Source organism: Scyliorhinus canicula, chromosome 17, assembly GCF_902713615.1.
Source record: "Scyliorhinus canicula chromosome 17, sScyCan1.1, whole genome shotgun sequence".
In the NCBI taxonomy this organism is placed as follows: Eukaryota; Metazoa; Chordata; class Chondrichthyes; order Carcharhiniformes; family Scyliorhinidae; genus Scyliorhinus; species Scyliorhinus canicula.
In genome coordinates, this window is record NC_052162.1 from 65,824,145 (window position 1) to 65,849,637 (window position 25,493).

The window sequence follows — 25,493 nt, forward strand, 5'->3', positions numbered from 1 at the left end:
TACTGGACAGCCTTCTTCGAGGCCATGTCCAAAGTGGTGGAGGTGAGGGTGGAGCCATGCCCGAAAGTGGCGGTCTTCGTGGTCTCGGACCAGCCAGATCTATTCCTGGGGATGAGGGCGGATGCCCTTGCCTTTGCCGCCCTGATCGCCCGCCGTAGAATCCTGTTTGGCTGGCGGTCAGCAGCACCACCCAGAGCTGCAGACTGGCTGTCCGACCTCTAGTAATCTCTCCAAATGGAGAAAATCAAATTCGCCATCCGAGGGTCAGACGACGGCTTCCACAGAACGTGGGAGCCATTCATGCAACTGTTCCGGGACCTATTTGCGGCCAACGAACAAGAGGAAGAATAGCCGGGTGGCCAAGAATCAGGGGAAAATGGTTGGGAATCGGGGGAAGGTAGCCGGGGCATGGAGGGGAGAGATGGACTGGGAGAGAGGAGAGAGACGGCTAAACCTGAGGAAGGAGGGGCAAACCACGGGGGAGGGGGAGACAGCTAAACCTGGGGAGAGGGAAGCGAACCGTGGAGGGGAGGGGGACAGCAGAGGAGGGCCGGCGGGGTGGGGCGGGGAAGCAGGAGCCGGAGCGAGGGCACGGGATGCCAAAACGTTCATGATACCTCCAGGAGCGGGGAACAAGGAAAATGGAGATGGAGGACAGGAGGAGCGGCAGAAGCGGGGGCGAGCGTGGGACGGCAGCAAGACCCGTCCGGGAGCGCCGGGCGACAACACACAGCACAGCCAAATATCGCACACTGTGATTTTCTCCCCGGCACCCAAATGTGTGTGTGCCCCCCCCCAGTCCCCGACACCCCCTCCCCCACCCCTGCAGGCAGTCGCCTACTTACGTGGTGTGGGTAATTTTGCCAGATGTACAGAGCTGCCGCTGTCGAGCCGGTGCACAATACCCCACCAGTTATTCTATTTCATATTTTATTATATTTTTTTATGTTGGGGTGTGCCCTTCTCCTCTAAATATGTGTATATATATATATATATATATATATATATATATATATATATGTATGTTTCTTATTCTGTGTACATAACGGCAATTATACCTTGTTCAGAAACCCAATAAAAAAATTTATAAAAAAGAGGAAAGATGAAGAAAGGCAGAGGGGTTAGAAAGAAAATTCAAGAGCTTAGATTCTAGGCAGCCCAAGGCACAGCCACCAGTGGTGGCGATGGACTACTGATCAGAAACTTAGCTGATCAGCTATATAAACACCTTGGCTACAAGAACTAGTTAGAGGCTGGGCAAATAACTCACCGTTGAAGACCCCAAAAACTTTCCACCATCTAAAAGGCACAAGTTAGATCATGGAATAATCTAATCTATTTCTAATTCCATCTGGTGATGGAATAATCGGCACCTGACTGGATCAGTGCCATTCTAATAACATTCAAGAAAACTGACACATGCAAGACAAAGTAATTTGCTTTATTGTCACTTTATCCACCACTGATACTTCGTGGCTGCAGCGTGTACCAACTACAACAGTGTTTTTCAAACTTTTTATCACAGGACCCTCTTTTGCCCTCAGGCTAACCTTCAGGGCCAACGCCACATTCACTTACCCAGTCTATCCTGAGTCAAGGCAGTGTGTGGGACACTGATGTTTTCTTGCCCCAGGTAAGGGAGAGGAAGAAAATCATCTAGTTTTCCTGTTCTTAATCACTACCCAGTAGCCCCTGGTGCATTGAATTTATGTCAGCATTGAGCGAGGGCAGGATCAGACATGGCTGTGATGTCTTCCTGTCTATAAAGATTCACTGTGCCGGGTCAAACAAGAAGAACAGTTACTCATGAGAGATACTGGAGGTATTCTGCCTTAATAAATCATTAATCCTTGGGGAAGGACATTTTGAACGTGTTCGATTTTCACTGTGTGCTCTCTGTCCTGGGCTCAGAGTACTTACATCGTCTCCTGTAAAACCCAGGAGTAAAACTGACAGACACTCCCAGGAAGCAGAGAAGCAGCCGCAGCGCCTTGCCCCATTGAGGATTTGGCCATCTCGTTAGATGCCTTCAGCCCCATGGCAACCATCTTGGCCGGTCCCATCAACGCCCGCACCCGCCAGGATGGCCGCCCGCCAACCACCCACCTTTTCAAAAGGTCACCAGCGAGCTACACGGATATTCCCCAAACCTGTCTATATTTTACAATGTTCCAATTTTCACAAAGCAGCTCCACACTCATGCTTGTTGAAAACATTCTGTCCAATACAAACCACTAGCTGCATCATTTCCCATCATCAATACACAGGAACTTGTGCACAGTGTTTGCACCGTTTCCTCATGGTATTACCAGTGTATACTGCCCACTTGGAATTGCTTTTAAGACTTTCCAATTGGAGAACAAAGCTCATTCAAAGCACCGAAAAGAAAACGTGCTGTAGAAACGTTGCTTTATTCCAATGTGTTACAAGTGAAGCATGTTAAAAAAAGTCTGCCTAGAACGGAATAATTTGCTCACTATCAGGCAAACCGGTGACTGGTGATTGAGCCAAAAATCCAGTGGGTCCACCGACTGTCCATTGAATTTGATATTCAGTCCCAGAATTTGGCGCAGTTGCAAGGACAGGGAAATCAAAGATCTTTCTACCTGCTATGTGCTTTCAGCAAAAATGCTAACAAGCAAACGATCTTTGCTATGCTTGGTGGGTGGGGGCTGGAACACGTACACGGAAAGCTGCTGCGAAGATTTGGAAGACACATTCGAGCAGCTACATCAGAGGCTAAGCGATCAGAGATTAATGGTTGGGGCTGATCTGGTGGCTTGAGTGTGCGCAAGTGCTAGCACCCTTCACTGGTGTTACCTCTAAGCTTCACGTTAAGCTGATGGCTTGTTAAATTCTTCTTTTTACATCGGAACAGCTTCTCTCTATGAATTACAGAACTGTTGTCGGCTGGTTGCTTTATGACCCTTCTGACAACTGCCCGTTGAAAAACCCTGACCTGCACGATGCATTGTAGCAACGCACCAAGGTTTTCATACAGCACCTTCCAAACCTGCAACTTATAGGTCCAGAATAACAAGAATAGTGGAAGGCTGGGAACACTATCACTTCCAAGTCAGGCACTGACCTGATCAGGAAATATCTTGCCACTATGTCCAAATCCTTTAACTCTCTCCTTATCATTACAGTGGGTGTGCTTGCACTAGATGGACCGAGTGGTTCAACAGGTGGTGATGGTTAATTAGGGATGAGCAATAAATGCTGGCCTTGCTTTTAAGTATTTTGCTTTTGCATTTCTGATAAAATACGAAACATTTTGTACATAGCACACTTAGATAAATATCTCTTGCCTCTTGGAGCCCTTTCTGAACAGTTCGTTCATAGATGTATAAATAGATATATGTTGTAAAATAATTTTTTTGTAATTTGGATGACAAAACTTCAAAGTATCATGAGCTATGAGGATGACGGTTATAGACTTCAAGAAGGTATTGGCAGAATTAGCGGAATGACGCAGAGGCAAATTTGACATGTAAAGACATGTGAAGTGTTACATTTTGGCAGCATGAACGAAGAGTGGCAATAAAACATAAATGGTACAATTCTGAACTAGATGCAGGGGCAGAGAAACCGGAGCATATATGCTCATTGAGAATGTGGTAAAAAAGGCATATGGGATTTTGGGCTTTATAGAGGCAATGAGTACAAAAACAAGGAAGTTATGATCACCATTTATAACACATTGATTTAACCTTAAATGGTCACTTCAGGAAGGATATGTCAGGCGTATACAGGGGGCAAAGAAAATTACAAAGATTTTTAATATTGTTTCATAACATTTGAGCATTGCTAGCAAGGCCAGCATTTGTTGCTCACCCAAAAATGTAGTGGTAGTTAGTCAAAAATCATTCCCGGGATGAGAGCATTCGGTTATGTGGATCGATTGGAGGAGCTGGAGTTGCTCTCCTTAACCGGAAGGTTGAGAAGAGGTTTGATTGAGTATACAAAATCATGAGGGGCCTACGCAGAGCAGGTACAGAGAAGCTATTCTCTGGCAGAAGGCTCATGAACCAGAGCACATGGTTTAAGCCAGTGTTTTTCAAACTATTTTTTCTCCTGAGACCAGCCTTTCCCAACCAACCGACCTTTGCAACCCACGCCGGCTGACCTTCGCGACTCATGCCAGCCACCTTCAAGGCACACCATTTTCACTTACCTGTAATGCTCGATTTGCTTTGTCATTTACTGTTACATTTCTGTTAAGGACTTGAGTTAGTGATTAAAGTTCTTGCATGCTTTGAAAAAAACCAAGAGGCTTTTTCTTGAACCCGCCAGGCTTGGTCTTCAAATGCCTTCGATGTTGAGGGTTTTAAACTTTCAATTGCCAGTACTTCGCTGCATATAACACACAAGCTTTGCACCCTGGTTTGCATTGGCACAATTAACAAAGCCATACCTCAAGAAATATTTATACTGCTTTGTTCCTGATTTCAGTTTCTTCTTAATGGGTTGTTCACCAGAAGCCTGGATCTCGGTATACAGCTCACACAAGCACTGCTTTGTGCTGCAGTGGATGCTCCTGTGCAGCTCTCGCCAGCAGATTCAGTTATGAGATCCTGGCCTGTTTGTGTCTCTGGCCCTCTCTTACTTAGAACAAAATGATCAATCTTCAATTCTTCAGTCATGTTGGCTTGTTTGCTGTCAGCTACAAAATGGATGAATCTCACCTCTGTGATTTCACGCCCAAAGAATGGACGTACCAGGCACGTGATGTCAGTGTACGTGCTGGGTGCATGCCCTGCTCTCTGCCGCTGCTTTTGGCAGGAGACTGTATCATTTGCATTTAAAGGCCGGTCATGGCCGGCATTCTTAAAAGCTGTTCACGACCTTAGGGTGCTTCTCCCACGATGGGAAATGCCACCGCCAATCATTTTGCGAACTTGCCGCGGGTCGCAACCTGCAGTTTGAAAAACCCTGATGTAAGGTGATTGCCAAATGAACCAAAGGCAATATAGAGGTTTTTGTTTTAAATACAGCAAGTGGTTAGGACCTGCAATGCCTGGGATTGATATGGAGGTAGACTAGATCATGGTTTTCAAAGGAGAATTGGATAAGCTCTTTAAGGGAAAACATTTATGGGGAAAGTTTGGGACTAGATGAATTGGGCTTACAGAGGGCTGGACAAATAATGAAGAGTCAAATGGGCTCCTTGTGTCGTGGAATCACTCTATCATATCACTAGACATTAGACATCACAGGAGAACTGCTACCAATATATTAAGAGGGTATACAGTTTGCTCTTCCAGTACTCGGGTATTCACCTTACTAATCATCACAATTTTTAATCACACATTACTGTCTGGCTCAAGCAAAACAGCAGCAAACAAGAGCAAAAGGAATAAATCAGATGCATGTTAGGCAAGTAGAAAATTGCCACGGACAAACTACTAATGACTGAAGTAAATACTCAAACCTGAATGATCAGTCACAAAAACCGATCAGCAATATAATTCAAAAAAATCAATCAAATGACTTTAAATGCTCATTTCTTCCGCCATATTCCTCGGTAACTGAAGATTCTAATGTTCAAAGCAAGGTTGTAATTGGCACAAGTTTCTTTGTTTTTGTAAATTTAGAGTACCCAATTCATTTTTTCCAATTAAGGGGCAATTTAGAATGGCCAATCCACCTACCCTGCACATTTTTAGGTTGTGGGGGCGAAACCCACGCAAACACAGGGAGAATGGGCAAACTCCACATGGACAGTGACCCAGAGCCGGGATCGAACCTAGGACCTTGATGCCGTGAGACAGCAGTGCTAATCACTGCGTCACTGTGCTGCCATAATTGGTACAAGTTTCAGTCTGTTTTTTTATATCGCCCAGGTGACAAGGTGAGAAGTGTCTGCATCACAATTCTGATATATACACTATATAGGCCACACCTTATCCATATGTCTGTAAGCAGCAGCTCCGATAATATATAGGGCAGCACGGTAGCATTGTGGATAGCACAAATGCTTCACAGCTCCAGGGTCCCAGGTTCGATTCCGGCTTGGGTCACGGTCTGTGCAGAGTCTGCACATCCTCCCCGTGTGCGTGGGTTTCCTCCGGGTGCTCCGGTTTCCTCCCACAGTCCAAAGATGTGCAGGTTAGGTGGATTGGCCATGATAAATTGCCCTTAGCGTCCAAAATTGCCCTTGGTGTTGGGTGGGGTCACTGGGGATAGGGTGGAGGTGTTGACCTTGGGTAGGGTGCTCTTTCCAAGAGCCGGTGCAGACTCGATGGGCCGAATGGCCTCCTTCTGCACTGTAAATTCTATGATATACATTACATGGAATAATAGCATGGTTGTATTACAACTGTGATTAAAAGTGTAATCTTCAACCCGTCTTTTTCTTCAAAGCTTTGGAACAATTACTTGGGGATACACCTCAAGGAGCATATTCCAAGTTCAGATCAGGTATATTAAATGCTTAAACTTTCCTTTTACTGGTCAAATCAGAATGCTTAATACATTTCACTCTTTCAATGCATTCCACTGTTTAAGTCACCCGAGTAGTCCAATTTTGATTCACTACTTCTTAAGTTAGCAGCTCAGGGGTCAGTACTACCTAGATACTTTACATCTGAAACAGGTGAAACTAACAGAACAAATAGAACAATTCATTTGGCCTTACCCCTGTACTACTTCAATCATTCCCTTATGAGGTTCCGGAGGGTGGTTATTATTTATCTCAAATGGGGTATACAGCTGCATAACCCTGCTGAATTTTACTACTGTAGATAAAAGGGTTTAGTTAATGGGAAGGGGCGACCCAGTTTGCTGCAATGAACTTTCTAAAAATTCATTAAGTCTTTTCCTTTTTGGAATGACATGCATTATCAACAGCGATTAATCTGGTGAATCTTTTGGTGAACTCAATTTATAAAATGCAACAACAGAGAGCCTTTTTGTCTTCAGATGAAAATCAATTAGTGTAGGTAAGGCCACAAGGAAAAACTAACATCACTCATCACTAGCCTCTGGCAGCTCAAATGATTTGTCTTCCAAGCTTGGGTGATCAGGAGCTGTTGTAATATCTCAGGAAAATTAATTTTGTTTCTATATTCTAGACTGAGTTTCCCTGTTTGGTGGACCTTTACACAAATAACTTTTAATCAAGGCTGATCTTTGATTAATACCTTAGATGATCTCAGAAGAAGGCTCCTTTTTCATGAGCCCTTTCACAGTTTTCCCCAATATGCTATGTGAAAGACAGGTCATTGCCTTTGTCCTTACCTCGCTGTTTCTCTGTCGACCACCAGGCACTGCACCGAATGCCGTAAACAGTATGTTCCACCAAAGACTGCAGACATCCTGTGAACAAAGTATATCATGTAATGTCCTTTGTCACCAAGAATTAACAGTATCTTTATGTCTTTAAAATTGGAGCAAACAAGAAATACTATTATAACTCAAGTTGTCTCTGCTTTCAGTTCTATAATTAACTGTATTTCAGAGTTAAATTAGATACGTATGGTCAGGCATTGAAATGTTCCCAAAATATTTAATAACTGCAAAATAACCAAGTAACTATTTAAATCACCTTTGAGTCATTAAATTCCTTACCTGAACATTGCAATTTTAAGTCCAAGGCATGTGCATCGTATATTGCAGTTGTGGAACCTAAGTCAGCATTTCACCCATCGATGTAAGCTATTAGATAGCACTCTCAAAAATAAACTAGAGTGACAGTGTTTCCTTTAAATGTTAATCACCTACCAAATATGGTGAATTGCAACAACAGGACTCCTGGGTGCAAGATACATCACATAAACCTCTTGTTGAAGCAATGCTTTTTTCACAATGTTAGTGCACTGTGTGTTTGGTGGCATTATTACCTAGTGCAGCAAAAAGATGCACTGATTGTTTTTGCCACAGTCAACAGCTTTTTAAGTATCCAACTGAAATATACACTAACAGCTGGATTGTTTGATTTAGCACCTGCTTTGAAAATATAAAAACCTTGTTGTCTAATTATCACAGGAATTAACTATGAGATGCCATTGAGAAAGATGTACTGGCTGAGGGGTACAATGGTCTGAAGTGCAGAAAATTAATGCAACATAAGAAAGCTGTGTTATATTACAGGATACTATTGTTTATTTACTTATGTCTTTTATGTAGTGTTACGGTCCCAGTTGATGTCATGTCTGGATGGGAATGGAATGATGGCTCAAAGACCGTAACTTTTATCTACTTTTTCATAAAATGTTGAGCAAAAGAGTCAAAGGATCACTAATTAGTTTTGAACAAGAAAAGAAACATTAAACATTGAAAACATTGGATGATACAGTACGCCTTTACTCTACCCTTAGCTTAACAAATACACACAAGATTTTAAGGTTAACACGGATTTAAAAAGTACATCTTAAGCTACAATTGTCCCATTAACACAAAGTCCCTTTTAAGCACACGCCAGGCAATAGCCATCTCCTGCAAGAGAGAATCTAACTATCACCCCATGTCATTGAATGGTATTACCATCGCTGAATCCCCTATAATCAACACCTTGGGGTTACCATTGATCAGAAACTGAACTGGACAAGTCACATTAATACTGTGGCTACCAGGGGAGGTCAAAGGCTAGGAATTCTACCGTGAGTAACTCGCCTCCTAACCCCCAGTCAGTCCACCATCTACAAGGCACAAGTCAGGAGTGTAATGGAATACTTTCCACTTGCTTGAATGAGTGCAGCTCCAACAACACTCAAGAAGCTCAACACCATCCAGAATATTCAAACCCTCTACCACCGACGAACAGTGGCAACCATATGTACCATCTATAAGATGCACTGCAGTAACTCACCAAGGTTCCTTAGACAACACTTTCCAAACCCACAACCACTACCATCTAGAAGGACAAGAGCAGCAGATACCTGGGAATCCCACCACCTGACTTGGAAATATATCGCTGTTACTTCACGGTCACTGGGGCAACATCCTGGAACTCCAACCCTAATAGCACAGTGCATGTACATACCCCTCAAAGACTGCAACAGTTTCAAGAAGGCAACTCATCACCACCTTCTGAAGGGCAAGTCGGGATGGGCAATAAACGCTGGCCTAACCAGTGACGCCCACATCCTGTAAATTAATTTGCAAAAAGGTGACCGTGATCAAATATACTCTCCACTCTGAATCCAAAAATGAATGTTGGCAGATGTCTCCTCAGAATCCCCCCTGGCAATGATCACATTTAAGTTTCCAAACTCCACTCCCAAAAAAAAAATCTTTGCTCATAAGTATGCATTCCCTGAGCGGTTTGCATTCCGGAATCCAGACCAGGTTTTTCAAATGACACTTTTAAACAAAGCTTTGCTCTACTTTTAACAGCGGATCCACACCAATCCCGTTAACATTTCTTTATCTTGACTGGTGTGCAAGTTGCTGACATTTGCTTTAACCCTAGACTCCCAGACTGTTTTAAAATGGCTAAAATATTTATTTTACCTGTGAAGGCTGCTGTCCCACTTGAAATCTGGTTACTGCAATTATCTCTTTAACTCAGAACACTTTTGTTTACTCTTTGAATTCTTTTGAACCACACCTTGGTCTCTGTTCACTTAACTCCAGATTTCTTGAAGACTTCTCTTCATTTCTCCAGTTTCCTTAACTAGTTGGACTTTAGATTTCCAGCATCTGTAATCTCCATCGTATGGCTTTTCTTCTAGCAAGGCTGAGAGAGATGTCACTTCTTTAACCTTCTAAACCAACAGCTTCTAGCAGGGGTGAGAGAGCTCCCTTCTCTCTCACAACCTATCTTCAACTGCAATCAAATGAGCTAAATTAAAATTTAAAAGCTTATCTATCTTTAAAGGCCCCAGTTGAAAAGCAACACACACACGCTTATGCTTTTTATTTATTCTTCACGACATAGCCCTCTCTGAGCACAATAGAATCACAGTTAGAACTTAACCAATCCCTACACATGCAAACACCTATGTCCAGCTTGAATCTAACTACAAGTTTTATCTTTCCGGACACTGAAACATTCAATTAAACCCATTTAAAACTTTACCTGATTTTTAATGTTTACCAATATAAATCTAATTCCCGTAAAGCTATCTTTGTTTTCGTAACAGTAGTGATGCAGCAGAATCTTAAAAATGTTCAACTTTAAAAATGTTTTCAACCTGCATGCTGAAGTTGACTAGTACATCCCAATCTGCAAAGCTCGGAGTTCAAACTACAATCTGATTATTAAATAAACAGGATTAATCAATTAAAGTTGAGCTTTTAAAGGATACAATCCTGCATGAGCAAATATATTACACCTGATATGGTGTAGTGGACTGCACTAATACAGTGCACTAAGGTATATAAGAACCGTTAATATTCCAAAATAGATTAAATGGTTGCAGACTTCAAGAGGCCACAATTAAGAGTACAGATGGCAAGCAACCATAATAGGGAAACATCACTGGTCAGCAGTACAAAACAAACTTCTTTAAATACTCCAGAGTTCTATTTCTTTTTCAAAAAACATTGCACCCCAATTCAACATAGCATCTGTTAAAATTGGAGTTCCATCCATCTGTTTATCAGACAGTTAAACTCTTAAATAGAAATAAGCTCAATTCATCAGTGACAATTAATGCCAGGTACTCACTACGAAATCAAAACCCAGTGTGAATGTAACTATTCTTCAGTACATATAGGGCATTACAAATTTACATCACTGGAAATAATATTAGCACCACACAAACGGCAGGTAATAACCGTCCACCAACAACATTGCCAATGTAAAACCCCATCATCAGCATCTTGGGGGAAATTACCATTGACCAGAATCATAACAGAACCAGCCACATAAATACTGGAGCTACAAGAGCAGGTCAGAAGCTGGATACTACTTGGTTAGTGACTCACTTCCTGACTCCCCAAAATCATTTCACCATTTACAAGGCACAAGTCAGGAATGTGTTGGAATAGCTCCATTTCCTCAATAAGTCCAGCTTCAACTGCACTCAAGAAGCTGACACATCAATCCGATCCATCATCTTAAACATACACTCTCCACCATCATGGTTACAATGTATATCATCTACAAGGTGCAATTCAAAAACTCGCCATAGTTTATTTGACAATATCTCCCAAACTCAACACTTCTACCACCTGAAAGGACAGAAGTATAAAGCATATAAAGGCACCACCACCTATCTCGCAGCACTCCTGGAACTTCCTACCTAGCAACACTTTTGACTATTTCACTGCAAATGGTGCAGTGGCAACTCATCATCACCTTCTCAAGGTCAATTAGAGATGGACAATAAATGCTATTTTGCAACACTCACATTCATCGAGTTAAAAAAAATGGTAAATTTAGAATTGCTTTTAACAAAACAGAGATAAATCTATGAATGTGAATTATACCGACAGCCCTCACAAAGCTAGATGGCTGAGACTCCTACAAATGTTTAGAAGGCGGCGGATTGGAGTTACAGCGTGTCGTGAATTATAGGGTTGATTGATTGATTTCTTCGTATCACTGTAATTATTACTTTCTATATTCTTTTCAGCAAAATGTGAGAGAGAAACAGCAGTTTGTCTGAAATCTATTATCAACAAGTGCAAAGTTTATAGATATTAATTTAGATGTTTAGAGTTCCAAAGCTCATTAAGCCTTTTATTTTCATCAATATTTTCTTGCACTGTAACACTATAATTTCATGTTAATATAGAAAATGAAAGACTACACCATTATTAAACAGCGAAAAGCTCTGCACAGGGCAAGCACAATTTCAAGTTTTGATAATATTAGTGCAGGTGATGAATGTTGTTTCTAATTGAGTATTCAGAATTTTAATGTTAATAGTCAATTCACAGCAGGACTGCTGCTATTTATGGAAAACTGCACAAAGACCACAATGTTAACTGACAACAAGTAATAAACCAAAAAGTCAAATATGGTGCTGGAAATATGAAACAAGAGCAGAAAATTCTTTAAATATGCAGCAGACCATTGAGCATCTGTGGAGAGGGTAACAGAGTTCAGACTGATGACCATTCATCAGAAATGGGAAAGGGGGCAGATCGGTAAGTAAAAGGGTGGATCATGCATCTGGTGGACAGGCAGGAGGGATTAAATGACAAAAAGAATGGTAGGGCAAAGGGATGGGAAGAGAAAAGAAAATTAATTAACCCTGAGCAGTTGCAAATGACCACAGCAGAAAAAATATCAGGAGCCGCTGTCTTATAAAATGGGGCCAGAGGCTGTCAAAGATGAGGTTCTGTCCCTCAAGCTTCCATTAAGCAGTGCAGAAGGCAGAGGACAAAGAGGTTAGACTGCAAGTGCAATGGAGAATTTACAGATGACACTGCGGAACACCTCCATTCAGTCCACAAGAAGTTAACCCATTCTGCATTTAGTCTCCAAATGTAGAGTAGAGCCAATGGTGAGTAGCAAATGCTGTATAGTAAATTGAAAGCAGCAAACGTATATCAATATTTAAGTGGAAGGAAGATTTGGGGTCCTGAAAAGTAGGAAGGGAGGAGGTAAAGGTTGATGTGCTGCATCTCCTGCACTTACACACAATGGTATGGTGGGAAGGAGAAGGAGTGTTGGAGATGATTGAGGAGTAAATCAGGGTGTTCAGAGGGAAAAGTCCCTTTGAAATGCTTCAGGCCTGACGAGAGAGCCAGAGAGCACGTGCACATATGGGAGAAAGAGAGGGAGGGACCCCAAGAGGGAGGGACCCCAAGTGGGAGGGAAAGAGGAGCAGAGAGAGAGGAGGGAGAGAGAGAGAGAGAGAGAGAGAGAGAGAGAGAGAGAGAGAGTGAGAGAGAAGAGAGAGTGAGAGAGAAGAGAGAGTGAGAGACACATAGACAGACAGAAACAGAGAGCGACAGAGACACAGAGAGAGAGAGAGAAATGGAGGGAGAGAGAGAGAGATAGAGAGACAGACAGAGGAGAGGGAGAGAGGAGAGAAAGAGAGGAGAGAGAGGAGAAGAGAGAGGAGAGGAAGAGAGAGGAGGAAGAGAGAGGAGAGGAAGAGAGAGAGAGAGAGAGAGAGAGAGTGAGAGAAAGAGAGAGAGAGAGAGAGAGAGAGAGAGAGAGAGAGAGAGGGTGGAAAAGAGGGAGATGGAGAGAAAGAAGAAAAAGAATGGCCGGGGCCTGCTCGCTCCAGTGAGAGCCGGAGAGAGCTCATACGGGTGCCAAGAAGCACCTACATGCGAAAGAGAGCCAGAGCGGTATGGGTGAGAGAGAGTCAGAGAGAGGTGTGCGTAAGAGTGGGAGAAGGAGCTGGAGAGCGCGAGCATGAGAGATTGAGAGGCAGGGGGAGAAAGGGAGCCAAAGAATGTGCACGCATGAGAGCCGGAGAATGTGCATGAGATAGTGAGCCAGAGATCATGCATGCGAGAAAGGGGGAGGAGGGGATGAGAGACCATGGTAGAAGGTTGAGAGAGAAAAAGGGAAGGAGGGCGGGAGGAAAGGAAGGAGGGAGGGAAGGGAGAAAAGGAAGGAGTGAGGATGAGAGGGAGGGAAGGAGTGAGAGAAGGGAGCGGGGGAGAGGGGGGAGGAAGGCAGGGAGGAAAGAGAGAGAGAGAGTGTGCCTGAGAGACCTGGAAAATGGGCTCACTTTAGGAGAGAGCGTGAGTCAGAGAGTGGGTGAGAAGACAGCCAGAGAGCATGTAAGCGAGCGAGAGCCGGCGCACATGCGCGTGGGGTCGCTGGACAGCGGCCCATGGGAGTGAGATGGCTGGAGAGTGTGAAGGTAAGGGAGAAGTGGAAATTTGAAGCAAGGCGACATTTTCCAGCTTAAGGCTAGAGCTGCAAGCAATAACAAGTAACAAATGTTCATGTTCATACCATGCATACCAGGCAAGCGGGATGGTGGGTAGGACGCTTTGGACAAAACTATTTTGGTTTGGGAAAGTTTGCAATATTTTTAAATTGGCAAAGGGGTGTGCATTATTTTTAAGGTTAGTCACTGCAATCTACCTTTTAGAATCCTCTTGCAGGTACCCGGGAGATAGTTTTTAGTTAAGTCAATGCCAGTTGAAGCAGTTCCCTACAAACTATAATTGAGTACTCAGGCTCAGTTAATCTTTCTCTAATGGCTGATACAAATCTCAAGTGAAAGAAGATATAATACTGTCTTGATATTTTATTAACAGAAAATGATGTGAGCATAAAAATACAATAAAATTGAATTAAAAGCCGAGCATCTAAAGTATCAATGCTGCTATCAAATTTTACCTTTACAGAACCGTGTGCCTGTAATTGGAGGTCTTGTTTTACTCTTGCTTCTAAAATTCTGGAAAACATTTGGTTTTACTGTAAAACTGCATAAACTGCTGATCGGTACTAAGATCCAAAAAAGAAATTGTTCGACCCACATCCCCAAAAGATACAGTAGCTCAATAAACAAGAGATGAACGATCGAGTGGTTTCAGCCTGCCATTCGACAATTTTCACTGCCGGGACATGCAACATCCATTAGAAAATGGAATACCTTACTGTGACCTCCAGATACTTAAAACATTTGGTGTCCCTATGAACTTTTATGTTTGGTCTCACATACCTCTGTTTCATAATTTACTAACAGGACAGTTCTTTTACAATTACTCCCTCTTTACAGCCTTATTCAGTCTCTTAAATTAACCCATCAGCATACCACACAAAGTATACATATTATGAGCAGAGGAATTTTCCTTCATGGTTGGCCACTATAGTGAAATTCATTTGTTCTTCTCCCACCATCAAAATAACATTGCCAAAAGAGATTTTAAACAATGGATTATTGCAGGGCTAAACAATTATGATTATTTCAAAACTTTTTTGTGCCAGCCGACACCAAGTTAACCTTTAGAAGTATATCTTAAGTCAGTTAATCTTTCCTGAGGTGCAGTTAAACTACCAAATTTAAACAATGCAAATACATTTTGATTGTGCATTACTGCAAAAGAAGTGGTAAGATGACTTGGATGCGAGGCATTGGTCCAGCACTGAGTGCACCAAAGAGTGTACCATCTCATACCAGCCTAAATTCACACTGGCTGTATTATAATTCCAACCTTACTCTCCCTTCATATGATACACAGCGGAAAATAACTGCTACATCATTGGGGTGGGGGAAGCAGTGGGAGTATTCTATTGGGTGCCAAGCGTATCAACGTAAAATGCTTACTTGTGCTAAATGGTGGTCTATCAAGGTTCCCCTCTTCAATTGGTGTGATTTTCCCAACTAATTTTTATGCTGTTTGAGTTGACAGATGATAACATGGGTATGAATGTGTTTCATGATGAAATAGCAAAATAACTAAAGGTTTAATCGTAGTTTATAGTTAGAAGTATCCAATGTATACACAGTATAGCTGAAGCTATCTTAAACAGCTTACCCACTGTATGTAAAATTTCCAGAACCAACTTTTCCCCATATTAGGCCTGAGCTTTCCTTAGAGCCTGGCGGGAGCACTGCTCCTTTTCCAGAGCCAGCAGTCTTCACTTCCATTGCTATGAACCACTCAGGCATGTGCAAGTTTAGCGGACATCATGGCCAGTTTGGGTCTCTCCAGACAAACAAACAGAGCAACTTATTCCCCTCAATTTCCCAGTTGATTTTTCTCCTCCTCTCCATTAGGATCTTTCTCTAGTAATTTGAAATTTAATTCTCTTTTACTCCCTGAACACCTTATAGTCAAAACTCAAAAGAAATAATTGTTCAAACATTTAGACGAACACCTGTGTCCCCTGGCTGTGCTTATGTACCTTTTGTGTTAGTGATAAAACCATTCAATTTCGCCCCATAACACATGCTGCCATGCCTCAGCCCATCCCCAAATGCAGTCTGACGCCATCTGCTCCCTGGCTTCGGTAAGTAACCCTACTTTCCAAACTGCCAGAGACCAACCTGCCATTTCGCTTAGAACTGTGACCCAAGCTCAAGGCTGATCTATAACTTCCTCAATCCGCACTACCTGTGTAGAAACATAGAAACTAGGAGCAGGGGTGGGCTATTCGGCCCTTGGAGCCTTCTCCAACGTTCAATATGATCATGGTTGATCCTCAATTCCAATGCCATATGCCTGCTTTCTCTTCATACCCCCTTGGTGTCATAAAAATCTAAAAATTATCTATCTCTTTCTTGAATACATTTAGTGACTTGGCCTCCCCAGCCTTCTGTGGTAGAGAATGCCGCAGGCTCACTACCTTTTTTTGAATGAAGAAATGTTTCCTCATCTCAGTTCTAAATGGTCTACCCAGTACCATGAGACTGTGTCCCCTGCTTATGGATTCCCCCATCCAGGGAAAATATCCTCCCTGCATTTAGTCTGTCCATCCATGTATTATCAATTATGCCAATATCTGGCATGACCCTAATCTACCTAGGAACAATTTAGCTCCAAATGTACTGTACAACTTTTAACAAAGCTAAAATATAGAAGGAAGGCAGCTCACAACCACATTCTCATGGAAGTGGCCCTAGAAATTCTATAGACTCTGGAAGAGTTCTAATGGATTGGAGGGTAACTAATGTAACCCCAGTTTTTTTTAAAAAGGAGGGAGAGAAAAAACGGGGAATTAAAAACCAGTTAGCCCGACATTGGTGGTAGGGAAAATGCTGGAGTCGATTATTAAGGAGGAAATATCTGAGCATTTGGAAAGCGGGAACAGAATCGGTCCAAGTCAGCATGTATTCACTCAAGGGAAATCATGTTCGGCAAATCTTTTAGAATTTTTTGAGGATGTGACCAGTAGAGTGGACAAGGGTGCACTAGTGGATGTTGTGTATCTGGACTTTCAAAAGCTTTTGACAAGGTTCCACCATAAGAGATTAGTGAGCAAACTTAAAGCCAATGGCATTGGGGGTAATGGTTGGCAGACAGGAAGCACAGAGTGGGAATAAAAGGGGTCCTTTTCAGAGTGGCAGGCAGTGACTAGTGCAGGGACCCCAGCTGTTCACAATATACATTAATGATTTGGACAAAGGAATTGCATGTAATATTTCCAAATGTGCAGACGACACTGAGCTGAGTATCAAGTGTGTGCTGTGAGGAGGATGCAAGAGGCTGCAGGGTGACTTGGACAGGCTGGCTGAGTGGGCAAATGCAATGTAATGTGGGTAAATGTGAGGTTATCCACTTTGGTGGCAAAAACAGGAAGGCAGATTATCAAAATGGTGGCAGTTCAGGAAAACGGGAAGTGCAACGAGACCTGGGTGTCATGGTGGAAGTCGCTGAAAGTTGGCATGTAGGTACAACAGGCGGTGTGGAAAGCTAATGACATGCTGGCCTTCATAGCAAGAGGATTTGAATAAAGGAGTAGGGATGTCTTGCTGCAGTTATACAGGGCCCTGGTTTCCTAGCTAGAGGTAGGGCATTCTTGCTTTCCAGGTTGTCCAGCGGAAGTTCAACAGAATAGTTCCCGGGATGGCAGGGCTGACATAAGAAGACTGGATCAACTGGGCTTGTAATCACCGGAGTTTTGAACAATGAGGGGGGATCTCATAGAAAAATATTAAATCTTGATGGGACTGGACAGGCTAGATGTTGGGGACATCGAGAATTAGGGGTCACAGCCGAAGAATACGGGGTAATCCATTCAGGACTGAGATGAGGAAGAACTTCTTCTCTCAGAGAGTTGTGAACTTGTGGAATTCTCTGCCACAGGAAGCTGTTGTGGCCAGTTAATTGGATATATTCAATAAGGGATCAAGGGGTACAGAAAGAAAGCAGGCATGGGATACTGAATTTGCATGATCAGCCATGAGCATATTGAATGCTGGTGCAGGCTCAAGGGGCAGAATGGCCTACTCCTGCACCTATTTTCTGTGCTTCTATGCAACGAGGGATGAACAATAAATGCTGACCTTGCCATGAACACCTACAGCCCATATATGAATTTTTTTAAATGATAAAATACAGAAGAACAGGTGTGAGGTTTACTTTTCAATCTCAGAGAAAGCATGTGAAAACCATCTCCATGTATATGAAGTGGTTAAAGAAGTACACAATCTATCACAGGAAATGCTTGCAGGAGGAACCATTAGCCTTAAATGATCACATTACAAATTATTGAGTTTTAAAAATCTTTTGTTACATTCGCTTCAATGCAAAATTGTTACCAAATAGTTCATTTGGAGGTTTTTTTTCTAAAATTGCTATGCTTCCCACAATGTAGGAACTGCTTCAAACTTCAGCGAGCATTTCCAGAATCACAATCCTAGCTGTAAGTATACTGATTTTGCTCAAGTCCAATAGTTCCAGTTATGTTAATTTTCTAAAGATTCAGGGAAAAACACTACTTTTGTCTACTTTCATTGCCAATTGAGTTGTTATGACACCCTAGACCAGTGTACGGTCAATTCCAGCCCCACTTGACCTGGGGTCACAACAAGATTGAAATTAACTATTATTTTACAATGCCAGAGGTCTTTGGCTGCCCAATAACTACAGTCACCAGGTTTGTAAATTTAAGCAAAATTAACTTTTTATTATTAACAGTAACAATTAACCCTCCCTGTACCTCCCCTCTAACTCATGCCACTCTCTATATATACACACACATGCACACAGGGGGTAAAATAATGATAGAAGTAAAATGATGAGTCTTTGTTTCAGACGGGCGCCTTCCAGTTGGTTTCTTCTCCAGTCTAGGCTTTCAGGTAGATGCTATCTTTTCTTTCAGCTTGTAATTGTTTGCACTGTGGATTCACAGGAGTAGCAGGCAGCCAGCATTCGAGGGAGACAGCTTCTTCTTTCAAGGTCCAGAAACTTCTGCCATCAGACAGTAGGCAGCAGAGCATGGAGAAAGAGTTTATTCCACCTTGAGGGTTTAGTGGCCTCTTGCAGGCTTTCTCCGATAAACCCCACCTGACAGGAACCAATCGTCGTCAGTTGCTGTGCAGAATACGGTCCCTGGCCAATCCATTGGCCACCAGCCAACCAATCGAAACATGCCCCTCCAATCTCTTGGATGCAATAAAGTCTGTGTTCCTCTGGACAAAATAGTATTGCAGTGTACTATTTTTGGCACTTACTTCCTTTGCTTGACTTAAAGTTATGTTTTCATTAATGATCCATGGAACAAAAACGATTAACACAAAACAAAAGAAATAGGATCTAAGGGATTTAACAGGAAGGGCCCTTATTGTGTGCAATGAAAAAACACCACACCTAGAGTAAAAAGGATCCCATCTCCCCAGTTAGATCGCATCTGGGTTACTGAGAGCAGATACAGGCAGCACATCTTATGATGGATATATTGGTCTTGGAAGAACTGCAATGTCGGTTTGCTGGGATGACAGGTACAGAGAATTTTATTATCCATTCAGAAGTGGACTCGAGCATTAAATTACAAGGTGAGATTACACAAACCAGGGTTGTATTTCAAATCTAGAAAGTTAGAGGGCAATTAAATCATATTAAGATAATAAGGAGGAGCAGATGTGGTAGATAGGGAGAAACTAATTCTTGAGAGCGAAATTAGGAAACCTTACACACATGGCATAGACTCAATGGACCAAATGGCCTCCTTCTGTGATACAATGACTGTGACAGAGTGGAAGAGGCTTGGAACAATAATTTATCTCGACCAATTACAAATTTAAAACCTGGGATTGTTGAGATTTTTGTTATCTAAAGGTATTGAAGGATATAAGCTAAATGCAGGTTGAGAGAGTTAGGTCAGAGTTTGGCCATGATTTGAATGAATGATCAATCAGGCTCGAGGAGAAAAATTGTTCCTGTTTTTCCTAAAATGCATCTCTTACACCCAGTATTTTCTCTTTTTTTTCAATTAAGGAGCAATTTAACGTGGCCAAACCACCTACCCTGCACATCTTTGGGTTGTGGGGACAAGACACAGAGAGAATGTGCAAACTCCATACGGACAGTGAACTGGGGTCAGGATCGAACCCAGGTCCTCAGTGCCGTGAGACAGCAATGCTAACTTCAGTGGGTAGGTAATCTAAAAATAAGGATTGAGTAGAGAATTTATTGGGTGGGGGATTGCAGACTTCCAATACTGTATAAGACGACATTGTTGTACAGGAGTTGAATGTTAAATCACAACCAGTTGAATGTGTCAGTTCGCAGCAGCATCAGTGGTCTATATTGGTGCTGAAAAATGATTTACACTTTTTTTTAAATGGGCGATTTGTCTTAATTAGCTGCATAATTTACTTGCATTCATTTGGAGAATATTTCATTATTTTAGTAGCTCAGCTGACATTTCCACTATCAGCTGGTACCACCTCCTTATGAAGTATGAATTTACAAAATTGTGTCAGGCTGTAAGTGGGTCGGAATATGCAGCTATGGGCTGCTCAACCAACCCATTTATTGACAGGTGATGGGTATAAAACTTCAGCTGTATGTATGTCCGAAACAAATCAGAGGTGAAATAAAGAGCAAAAACTCCTCTGCAATCTCTGCAGGAAAGAAAAAGGGGTTGGGTGGGGGGCATGTTGGTAGTGTTCCAACAGAAACACTTTGAAATGGCGATTTGAAGCTAGAGAGGTACCCAGAAAAACAAACAGCCCCAACAGATAAACACAATCGGAGCAAAATCATTCCAGGACCACAATTCTAGGTCAGTGGGAGAAGAGATGGAAACAAACAAAAATGCCCTTCACCCATGGCCCCCTCCCTCCAAACAAGCTTGAAGCTGAAGAATAAATAGCATTAAAATAAATATGCTGAATGGTTATTTCCTCCAAGAATTCACAAGACAAGAGCAGCCACAGGAGCTGACATAAATAAAATCAAGGACTTGACATGAGTGAAGTGAAAATCCAGGCAAGTGACAAGAGCTCAAAATAAGTAGTTCCCCAGGAAAGGGTGACAGTCATTCTAAAGTAGTTAAAGGAGAACTGATGTTTAAGGGGTCATTATTTAGGTTACATTGGTTAAGTAATTACACCTGTTGTTTGTTAGGATTGCTTTTGCTAGTGTTTGATTTTTGATTTTTTTTACATGGCTTGATGCTGAGAGTGCAGTCTAATAACAGCACAGCGAAGGTCTTTAAGGAGCATGGCAAACAATTGTATATCTCCTTAAACAAATAAAGGAATGAGAAATAAACAGCATAATGACAGGGGTGGTGGTGTAAATTAATGTGGATGGATTCAATGTCAAATCAAACAGGAAAGCGAAATAAATTTAGCAAAATGAAATATTAGATTAGGAGGGAAGGAAAAAATGACAGAAAGGAAAAAGTTAATTTTAAATTTCAATCTTCAAAAATTAAAACAGGAAGAAAATGATACTCCAAACTTGTAATAATTAATTTTCAGTGTCAAGGAGGTGCATGGTAGCAAATAACGTTGAAAAGTGTACTTAATTTTCTATGGCGTGTGTAGTTCATATCTACAGCACAAATACAGCAATTTCATGTTATTCAAAGTATTTCCATCGTGAGGCTGAAAGTGAGATGCTGTTTTTGCAAAGATAACGTTGAACAGAAATTTAAACAACAGCTTTTGGATATTTGAATTTATGGCACATCTGCCTATTTGCTTGCAGTGGCAAATGAGGAGAAAACGAATGGCATGTACTTTCAGTGATTAAGCCAAAAAGTCTGGGAGTTGTAGACTTGACACTTGGGCAGAATCTTCCAGGCCCACCAACAGCAGGAAACTTTGTTGTAGGGAAACGTAATTGGGTGTGGGGGAAAAAATTTATTTCCCGATGGCTGGATGAATTTTAGCAATTATGTTCTTGAGACTTTGAAGGCTGGCTAAGCTTCCCAGAGAATAATGTCGGGATGCCCTTTGACATGCATTGTCACATTATGCACGCCCATTAAAAGGCCACCTCACTGAAATTAAGCTCCCCTCAAAGTTAAATTTCCCACCAGCAAGAAATTAGAACGTTCACATTCATGACTGCATACAAGTTGCATGCACCTAGTGAGGTTGACTTCTTCCATCATTCACGTTGAGTTGTCACGTATTGTCCTCTTTTGAGGAGTGCCTTTAAATGCTAGCCTATGCTTAAGATTGGGTGGTGGCAGTGCAGGTTGCATGGAAGGTGAAGAGAGGAAGTGTTCATGGGGAAGGGTGGAGCAGCGGTCAGGCAAAGGTGGAAGAAATTGCGCAAGCTGGCCAGGCGTCCTTTAAATGTGGCACCCGGACCTTTGACTCCATGGATGCAACAGTGGGGGTTCCCACCTGCCCTGCCGTGAGAATCGGTGAGCACATTGCGGGTGGATGTGTTGTAAGTTCAACAATGCAAGATCGCATGTGGTCAGACGTCCCACACCACCCAGCGGAAATCACTTCTTACTTCCACCACCGAATGTATGGTATCAGAATGGAAGATTCCAGCCACTGTCCAACCACTGACAACAGCAACCAAAGTCAACAAAATGTTTAACTGCGTAATATAAATCAGGTGATTTGGCATCAATTAATATTGCGCTCTGGTCAGACCACACCTGGTGTACAATGCCCGGTTATGGCTGTTGAAATGCAAGAGAACGGAAAACCTAAAATCCATAATATAATTCGAGTTATTTAAATTAATAAAGACAGAAAGAGCTGTTTAAGATAGCAACGGTATAGGGCTAATATTATGAAATAATCCTCAATTGTAATCTTATGGTCATATTAATGGTTCCAATCGCAAAAACAATTAAGGTACTGTTCATCTCGGCACTTTCCGATAAAACCCAGTTAAACGTCTCAAGATGGAAGATAGCAGATACATGAAGAATACACAAGAACAGGAAAATTGATTTTAAAACTTCATAGATAAAAATGCAAAGATGCATAACACATTAACCAGAGTCTCATGTTGGGGTGCTGTCTGTATCGTATTCACAGTTTGACAACATGCCTACTTGGGGAAACAAATGTAACTGTGAATAGGCACAATTTAGTTAGATGTGTTTATGATGTGTGTCAGTTGTACATTAGCTAAAGAAAAACAATTTTTTTTTTTATTAATTCCTTTACCTGTTGAGCACCTTGTCCCAGATTCAACTGAAGTCAAAAAGCAATGACCGGCAGATCTATGCAAGTGTTACAATTCCAGATGGTGGTATAACTGAACCGGCAGATCCCAGAGTGAACCCCAACCTCAAAAGACAGTAATTTTTACTTTTTTTTTAAACAAAACGTGAAGGAACAGAATCACAGGACCAGTAATTAGTTTTAATAACCAGGAAAAAACATTTATAAAACTTGGAAAGTTGGATTATTATACAACAGCCTCTCCTTATCTTAAAAATTAACATGATTACAAAGTACATCTTAAGCAACAATGGTCTCATTAACACTCCAAGTCAGTGAGACTCAGTGGGCCGAAGGGCCTTCTTCTGCACTGTAGGAATTACATGGTTCTATGGTTGGCATGAGAGAGTTTCCAAACTCAACTCCCAGAAACACACTTTAACATCATCTCCAATAATTATGGTTACCTGGAGTGGTTTGCATTCCAAAATCTAAACCAGGTTTTACAAATGACACTTTTAAACAAAGCCTCTGCTCCCTTTTAACAGTGAATCCAGTCCAGGATTTCACACCAACCCCTTTAGGATGTCTTTGTCTTGCCTGGTGCACAGACTGCTCACAATGCTTTTCGATTCCCAGAGTGTATTGAAATAACTTCAAACTTTAAATGACGTCCCACTTTAAATCCAGTTCCTGCGATTGTCTCTAACTTTTGTTCACCCTTCCTCAAATTCTTCTGAGCAATACCTTGGTCTCTTGTTCTCTTAACTCCAGTTGTCTTAAAAACTGTTTCTGTCCCTATTTTCTGGTCATCTGGACTGTAACATACGTTAGGAACCTGCCTCTTTATACCTCCCGTCCTGTCCAGTCTTTCTTCTTGCAGAGTCATTCCTCGAGAGACATTTCCTCCCTCAAGATCCTCCTTGCAGAGCTGAGAGACATTCGAAAGACATTTCCTCCCTCGAGATCCTATCTCCAGCTGCCCACAAATTCAGCTAAAACTAAAAAACTTTTGATCCTTATAATGGCCTCCAGTTGCTAAGCAACCCTCAAATGCTTATGCCCTTTATTTATTCTTCATACTGGAGTCCTCTCTAAACACAATAGAAACACAGTTGGTACTTAACCAAACCCCACACATACAAACATATTTGTCCAGCATGACAACTATAGGTTTTACCCTTCCAGGCATAGAAACATTAAATTAAACACACTTAAAACTATAAGTTATTTCTAATGTTTACCAATACAAATATTATTCCCTTAAATTACCTTTGTTTTCCTAACGTAAATGCTATTTACTATCTCCAATAAAGTGCTGACCATATATGTTGCCTTCATGCCTTGCATGCCCGATGATACTGTTAACAATTCCCACTCATCAGGAACTTCCTCACTCTTTTAAATGTGCTATCATAGCCCCTTTTCTCAAATATAAAAACCTTAACATCTCTGACTTTGCAAACGATATTCTATCTCCAAAGCCCTTGCACAGGCTCTTGCCTCCTAAATTGGTCCCCTCTTTTTCCACAACTCCATGTTTTAACATTGATCAATGAAATGGCCCTATTCAAGGTTACAAATGACTTCCTGTGACAATTACTGCGGTGCATCATTACTTCTCATCCTTCTTGAACTCTCTGCAGCCTATGGCACATTTGACCTCACCATCAATCTCCAGTGCCTTTCCTTCACTGCCCAGCTGAGTTGGGCTGCTCTTGGTCGTTTGCCAGGCTTACCCACCCAATCATTGCGCATGAGCCTAGTTTGATGGCTTTTCTTCATTCCACAGACCATTAAGTCAGGATTTATTCTTGGATCCCTCTTTTTACCCATCAAGAACATCCAAAGACAGTCAGGTCCCACATGTACATTATCATCCATGTTCCACTTCACCACCATTTGTATTAATCTCTCCACTGCCTGTGCTATTTTGTTACTGCTTGTTCAAGACCCAACTGAATGAGCCACAATGCATTGCCTATTCCTTACTCTATAATTGCAATCAAACCAGGGGGCCAAACCTAGTTCAACAGGAAATTCATTACATGAATTCAGTAAAAATGTGGAATTAAAAGTCTAATGATGACCATGAAACCATCTGGCTCACTAATGTCCTTTAGGGAAGGAAATCTGCCATCTTTACCTGGTCCGGCCTACAAGTGACTCCAGGCCCACAACAATGTGGTTGACTCTTAACTTCCCCCTCAAGGGTAATTAGGGATGGGCAATAAATGCTGTCACAGCCTGCGGCGGCCATGTCCCATGAACAAATTTTTAAAAACATGTAACAGACAGAGCTAAAGGATCTCACAATCAATTAATTAGATCAAAGCTCTGCAGTCGTGAATGGTGGTTGGCAATTAAAACGACTAACAGAAGGAATTAGCTGAATGAACATACACATCCTCAATGATGGCAGAGTCCAATACAAGTGCAAGTAAAAGCTGAAGCATTTGCAACCACCTTCAGTCAGAAGTGCCGAGTTGATGGTCCATCTCAGCCTCTTCCTGAGTTCCACGCATTAGAGAAGCTAGTCTTCAGCCAATTCAATTCACACAAAGCAAGATCAAGAAATGGCTGAATGCA

The 25,493-nt window shown here is 41.9% G+C and overlaps 1 protein-coding gene across 2 annotated transcripts in view; it reads right to left on the bottom strand.

Annotated features, from left to right (window-relative positions):
• chm (CHM Rab escort protein) overlaps nt 1-25,493 on the bottom strand; it is a 169,488-nt gene that overhangs the window by 50,451 nt on the left and 93,544 nt on the right. For both annotated transcript variants that reach the window (XM_038776122.1, XM_038776123.1), the window contains one exon: nt 7,243-7,320. In XM_038776122.1, the coding sequence (XP_038632050.1) occupies nt 7,243-7,320 (78 nt within the window). The remainder of the gene's footprint in view (nt 1-7,242; nt 7,321-25,493) is intronic.